At 36.3% G+C, this 6,931-nt stretch overlaps 1 protein-coding gene across 2 annotated transcripts; it reads left to right on the forward strand.

Moving 5' to 3' along the window:
• The first annotated feature begins 1,620 nt into the window (after positions 1-1,620).
• On the forward strand, positions 1,621-6,727 carry LOC130746149 (mechanosensitive ion channel protein 1, mitochondrial). 2 transcript variants are annotated; one of them, XM_057598693.1, is made up of 7 exons: positions 1,622-1,777; positions 1,948-2,761; positions 2,850-3,127; positions 3,253-3,353; positions 3,889-3,996; positions 5,027-5,248; positions 6,429-6,727. In XM_057598693.1, the coding sequence occupies exons 2-7, from the start codon at positions 2,013-2,015 to the stop codon at positions 6,540-6,542; spliced, it is 1,572 nt and encodes a 523-aa protein (XP_057454676.1). In that variant the 5' UTR covers positions 1,622-1,777; positions 1,948-2,012; the 3' UTR covers positions 6,543-6,727. The 2 variants fall into 2 exon arrangements, with proteins under 2 accessions (XP_057454677.1, XP_057454676.1); XM_057598694.1 differs by lacking the exon at positions 3,889-3,996 and having other exon boundaries at positions 1,621-1,777.
• Positions 6,728-6,931: the final 204 nt, after the last annotated feature.

The following is a 6,931-nucleotide window of genomic DNA, read 5'->3' on the forward strand; positions in this document are numbered from 1 at the left end:
TTGGATGTCTTGTTCAAGAGGCCTTAGTCCCTACTTTGCTTTTTTTTTTCTTTTGTTCTTTGCTGCTTTCTTTCTGTCTCTCACATACAAAAAAAAAGAGCAAAGAGAGACACTTATGTCTTTGAATCACTTTGCTATCTTTTTAGAAGAATGGTCAGTTTTTTTTTTTTAAAGAAATATTTAATTTTAAAGATAGAAATATGTGATTAGCTTTAAAGAAATTAAAAGAAAAAGGCTTATTATCACTTTTGGTCCCCCAGGATTGCAAAATGTGCAAATAGGATCCCTAAACTTTAGAAATAGCATTTCGCCTCCCCGACGTTACCTTCCGTTAACAGTTTTAATCCCTCCTCAAATTTTCATCCAAAAATTAACGTTTTATGGATTTTTCAGAAAAGTTCACTACATCTTCATCTTCTTCATAGATCCTTCCATCATCTTCACCTTCTTCTTCTTCAAAAAAAAAAAAATTCCAGAAAATCAAAGAGTTTCAAACCCAAAAAAATCAAAACTCAAAATATTGGTGTTTTACTTTTGACTTAATATCAAACTTTACTTACTCCATATCCAATAATTAACGGTTTAACACCTTAATCCCTCATCATCTTCACCAAGGACGACCATATCCCTTTCACACTCGATTCCTCTCTCTCGCACGTGATGACCAGACCTTGTCCCATCTCGCCTCAGATTTGCATGTGAGTGGTGGTGATGCCCTCTTATCCATCTTTTCTGGGTTCTTCCGTTTTTTGGTTTCTCTGGATTGGGGGGTTTTGGGTTGAGGTTTCGGTATTTTGGTTTTCTCTGGATTGGGGTTTTGGGGTTGAACGGTTTCTAGGTTTGGGTTTTTAGGGAAGAAGGCGTTCTCTCTATGTGGCGAGGCAGTAGTAGCGGTGTTCTTCGTTATTATCCTTCCATCGCACTAAACTTCTCTCTCAATGTTTCTTCTGAATTTCTGTTTTTCTACTGCCCGCCCTGTATTGTTTGCCTCTCTTTGTTACCATGTCATTATTATCATTGAAAATGGATACTGGATAGGCCTTAATAATGCGAATAATGCAATCATTTGGAACTCTCTCTTAATCACTTCTGTCCTGGCTTGATATGTTGAATGGAGAATTTCATTTAGTATTACTTGGTTATTTACATTAGCAAGAAACTATCATGCTTGAGAAGAAGGATGAAGGGAGATGATACCGTTAATTAATTATTCAAACACCATTATTTGGATCCATTTTCAGCATTTCAGGCAATAGGTTTGATTTTTTGGGTTTCAAAAACTTTGATTTTCTGAAGAAAAAAAAATTGAAGAAGATGAAGATGATGGAAGGATGTAAGAAGAAGATGAAGATGTGGTGAATTTTTCTGGAAAATCCAGAAAATGTTAATTTTTGGATGGAAAATTGAGGAGAGACTAAAACTGTTAACGGAAGGTAACGTCGGGGAGGCGAAATGCTATTTTTAAAGTTTAGGGATTCTATTTGCACATTTTGCAATCCTGGGGGACCAAAAGTGCTAATAAGCCAAAGAAAAATCAAAATAACACAAACTAGTAAGCCAAAAATACAATTCAGTATTTCTTTCAAAATTTCCATTTTTGTCAATTTGTAGGACAGTTGTCTTATTTTGCAAGCAAAGAATGAAGAAGGGGACAAAAAAATTTCGAGATTTTTGTCATAGAAGAAGATGCGACTTCAAGTTCAAGCAGCAACACTTGTGTCATAATTTTCTCGCTGCTTCCATTTCCGTTTGGTTCCCGAAAAAACCCACGAAAATGGTAAGACCTTATCACCTTGTCCGCGACACCATCTTCATTTCCCCCCTTTTCTTCTCACACACTCTGGGTTTATCAATTGATTCAATTACTGAGCTTTTCTAATTTCAATTTAACCTAACTGTCTTAAAGTTTATGTAATTGCAAATTGGTTTGTGTTATGGAATTTGCAGATTGATGCGTTACTCGAACAATGCCGTTGTTGAATTGTTGAGTTGATAGCTTAGTTTGCTTAACAATGGCGTCTGTTAGGTTTTCCCATTTAAGACATCTACATAGTTCAATCAATGGTTCTCTTAACACGAAGCTAGTTCCACAGTACCAAAATCACCACAATGTAGCTATGAACCTTGCAAGGTTGCCTTGTGATTTGTTGTCCCGTCCTTACTCCAAAGGAGAGTCACAGTCACCTAGGGTTTTTGCTCAGAACCAGTTTACCAATGCCTCATTTTATCCTAGGTCATCTAGCTTTTGTCTCCAGGGTACTATTCCTTTTGCTTCCATGACCCACATGTTGAGTAGCCGAAGTTATTCGTCGTCGTTGGGTGGAAATGGTAGCAAGGGTGGTGGTGACACACAAGTTTCTGCTGGTTCTGGTGTGAGTGATATGAATGCTGGTGGTGGTGGTGATTGGGCTGAGAGGGTTAAAGATACTTGGAAGAGTGTGGTAGAGACGGCATCGTATGCGGGACAAAAGGTTAAAGAAGCTTCTGATGATCTTACTCCACATGCTCAACAGTTGCTTGATTCACATCCGTATCTTAACGCGGTGGTTATTCCGGTTGGTGGTACTTTAACTGCTACTCTAGTAGCTTGGTTCTTGATGCCTACGATTTTGAGGAAATTTCACAAATATGCTATGCAAGGTCCTGTTGCTCTAATTCCAGGAAGCTTGTTTGGGGAACCAGTTCCTTATGAGAAAAGCTTTTGGGGTGCTCTGGAAGACCCAGTGCGATATCTAGTTACCTTCATGGCATTCTCACAAATGTTAGTGGGTTTTTTAAAAGTTTTAGAGATATGCCTTACTGTTTTCTCATATGTGTTTTTTCACTACATAGTTTACTTTGATTTCCAGTGGTGTAATGGTAGCTCCAACAACCATAGCCTCGCAATATCTTGCACCAGCTTGGAGGGGTGCGGTGATACTTTCGTTTGTATGGTTTCTGCATAGATGGAAAACTAATGTTTTTGCACGGACATTGTCTGGTCAAAATTCACTTGGACTTGATAGGGAGAAATTACTTGCTCTAGACAAAATCTCATCTGTTGGTCTATTTGTGATTGGTATAATGGCTTTGGCTGAGGCTTGTGGTGTGGCTGTGCAATCTATTGTAACTGTTGGTGGTATAGGAGGTAAATCTTTTTCTTTGGTTGCTTCCCATTCCTTGACGAGTTTCACTTGTTTATGTATTTATTTTTATTTTTCTATGATAAAATAAGTAATGGAAGATTTCATGGTTCTGTATATCTTTTTACAGGAGTGGCGAGTGCTTTTGCTGCCAGAGATATTCTTGGCAATGTGTTCAGTGGTTTATCTATGCAGTTTTCTAAGCCCTTTTCAATTGGAGATACAATAAAAGTATGTTGATTCAGTAGGTGCAACTTAATGTCCAATCCTGTCTTACTTTTTATGGAAAAATAATTTTCTGAACCATGGTCTTTCACTCTTGCTATCTGTTTTGCATGTGAATGTCCTATTCGTACTTATGTTATCTAGGTGAGGAATGGCCATTACATTTCACTGCTTAGTACTTACACAGTTTCACGTTTGGTAATAGAAATATTACACTCATTAGTGGTGATTTGTGTCGATGGTCCATTATGTATTATATGGTATGTAATGCTATGTAGATGTTGCATGTACGTCCAGGGTTAGGATTAGGGTTAAAACATTAGAGGGGCCTAAATAAAAACAAATTTAGGTGAGGGTTTAAAAAATTAAAATTCAAGGGCCCTAACCCTAACATATTTATTACGAGATTATCAGTCAATGCATAGACAATATTACAAAATTTGGAAATTTTGGAGGATCACATGCTAGAATGAAGGTCTGCTTCTGTTTACATCCTATATTTCTCTTCTTAAATGTGTATGAGAAATTGTACAAATTGCAGGCTGGCTCGATAGAGGGTCAAGTGGTGGAAATGGGTCTTACTACCACATCTTTACTGAGTGCTGAGAAGTTCCCAGTCATAGTGCCAAACTCCTTATTCTCTAGCCAGGTGGGTAATCTCTTCTCCCTCCTCACTTCCACTGCAGTCACTTAAGCGAAGCAGAGAAGTGAGCTCCACAATTTAACATTGGTGGAGCCTACGTATATTGCTTCTCTGCTTTCTCTAACTGCAAGTATGCCATGACCTCAAAAGAGCCAAATCTTTTCTGAACACTCAAACATTCCGAACCAATCACGTTGATCTTTGGCACAAATATATCTTAAAAAGATATACAACTTGCTGGGAAGTGCTCACTTCATCTGCATGTCTGATTGTCTGTTGCTCATAGTTGATTGTAGTATTTAAACTAAGTACTCTAGGTTCTCCTATGACTCATCATGTTAGAGTTTTGTTGTTTGACTTTCCAAGCAATAGTTTGAGTAGGCTTCTTGTATTCTTGTTCTTATAGTTTGTGTATAATTCTGTTTGTTAGATTGCGGTGATCTTTTCTATCCTTGGCTTTTTAAATCATAATATTCAAGGAAAAAGATAAATACGAAGATGAGTATCATGGAAGAAAAAGTTCTGGGATGTGAATGTATTTCAAACGAAATATGTTTGTTGCTTATCATTAAGAGAAAAAAATACTGGGAAAATAAGTAAAAATATTTTTTGGTTTCATTCATTAATCATTACTCTCTTGGTCAAATAATTTGATAATAAATTACCATGTCCTTGTCCTTCATGGTTAAATTCTGTTAGATGTTGTCTTTACACACATCTAACCATTATTTTCATCAGTTTTTAAGATGTCTAATTTACATAGTTGATTGGACCTATTTTTAAATTAATTTTTTTATTCCCTTTTTTCTGGACTTGAATATATCTTCTAGGCATCTTTTCCTCCTCAGAATGTATAAATTTTGAAGCTCGCACTGAGGTTTACACATCTGCACGAACACACAAAAACTGATGCAAAAGCTTTTTCCTTAATCTTTATAAAAATGTTTCTTGCTTAAGCTTTTGATCTTGAGCTTATGATCTACCTACTGCTTCCGTCATCATAGTTACACCCTTCTTATTGCTGCTAACTTTGTAGGTCATTGTGAACAAATCCCGTGCTGAATACCGTGCCATTATTACGAAAATTCCTCTGCAAATTGAGGATTTAAGTAAGATTCCTCAGATATCAGGCGATGTAAAAAACATGTTAACATCAAATGCGAAGGTTTTCCTAGGAAAAGATGTTCCCTACTGTTTCTTGTCGCGAGTAGAAAGTTCATATGCAGAATTGACTCTTGGATACAACCTCAAGCACATGGTATGCCACTCTTCTGAATTTATTCACAATATGCTTGTTCATACTCAATGAATCTTTTTTGTTCATAAAATGCTTTTGGAAAAATTATTCTGAAATGGCTTTAAATATTAGAAGTTGGCATACTTTCATATTAAAACACTAACAATTACCTACTCTGTGTCCTGGTTAGGGAGTACAATATGGAGATGATATGATTATGTTTGAAGTTTCCTTTGCTTCAATTTATATTGCATTAATTTGGCTTGGATTTCCAGCTTGTTTTGCATTTGTTTTGACTTTTGACTGATCAAGAAGCATGCAAAAGATAGGTCTTTGTGTCTTATCACCAATAGTGAAATATAAATTAATATCTAATAGAAAAACAGCAAGGTGCAGTAGAAGTAATGACATGGCCAACTGTCCTGGGAGTCTCGTGTCATTTTATTTTCTGATAGATTCTGAAATAGAGATAAGTGGATCTCTGAGCTAAAAACTTCAGATATGAAGTTGCATAGCTTATGTTTTATTCACCTGGTCTGAGATAAAGTGTATGTCAATCAGTTCTTATTCCTGCTGGAGTGCTGGGTTTCTGATTTCCACTTGATGCCAAATGCTTAAGTGTGTGTTAGGATGGATACACTTGAGTGCAACGTGAATGAACTTTCATTTCAATTCATAAGAAGAGTTTTGTCCACTTTTTTATCTTGAAGTGCATGCTAATGTATGTTTACTTTAGTGGCAATGGATTTTTAAATTTTAAACATAGTCTAAGTTGATAGGAAGTGAGTCAATTATATATGTTAGCTTTAATAATCCTTGCGGGGGTTTGGAAACTCAATTAATATAAAGTTTAGGCAACAGACATTTCATAATTATTACGCCAGTTGTTGTGCAAGGTTTACATGATAACTTGGTAAGGTCCTTTTATGAAAATGTGTGCACCCTGCTGCACCTTCAAGAAATGTAGTTAGTTAAATTGGAGTTTAGGATACTGGTCGAGACTGCTGAACTATTTCCATAGCTTTTAGTAATTGGTTTTTATAAGAAGGTATTATTGTTTTTCGAACAGTGATCCAGTATAGTGCTTTCTATCTTTTGAACTTCATTATCTAGTGCTGTTTTAGGCAATGGTGATATATCTTTATGCTGAAATACCTCCATATTTGGTTGAACATCTTCTTATCCCTCATCATTCTTGCAGCGCAAAGATGAGTTATACTCTGCAGAACAAGATATTCTCCTGCAGGCCGTTCAGATCATTAAAAATCATGGGATTGCCCTTGGCAGCACAGGGCAGGGCATGTCTACTATGTAATGATGACAATTTTACTAGTACAAGCTTTGCAGGGATACTCATTTTTGTCATTGGTTGCAGCCAAATTAATTTTGTAACTAATACTAGTTGGGCCTGTATAGTTGGATCATTTGGCTTCAGGTTTTAATTGATTTACTAAACAATTTAAAATTTTACATCTATGACTATGAGTGAGTTCTATAGTATGTTTTTTGGAGTTGTAATTTAGGAGACATGGATACCACCAGCTTTGGCCAAGGCTGTGTAAAGTTGGAAAGGTGGTATCCAGTGGTGAGTGGCCAAAATCATATCATGAAAGCTTCACCTGTGGATTGTTACTATTGGACTGCTCGGCATAAACTTTTTACTTTTGACAGTTGACGCACAAATACACAATGCATAGTTAATTA

Source organism: Lotus japonicus, chromosome 3, assembly GCF_012489685.1.
Source record: "Lotus japonicus ecotype B-129 chromosome 3, LjGifu_v1.2".
NCBI lineage: Eukaryota > Viridiplantae > Streptophyta > Magnoliopsida > Fabales > Fabaceae > Lotus > Lotus japonicus.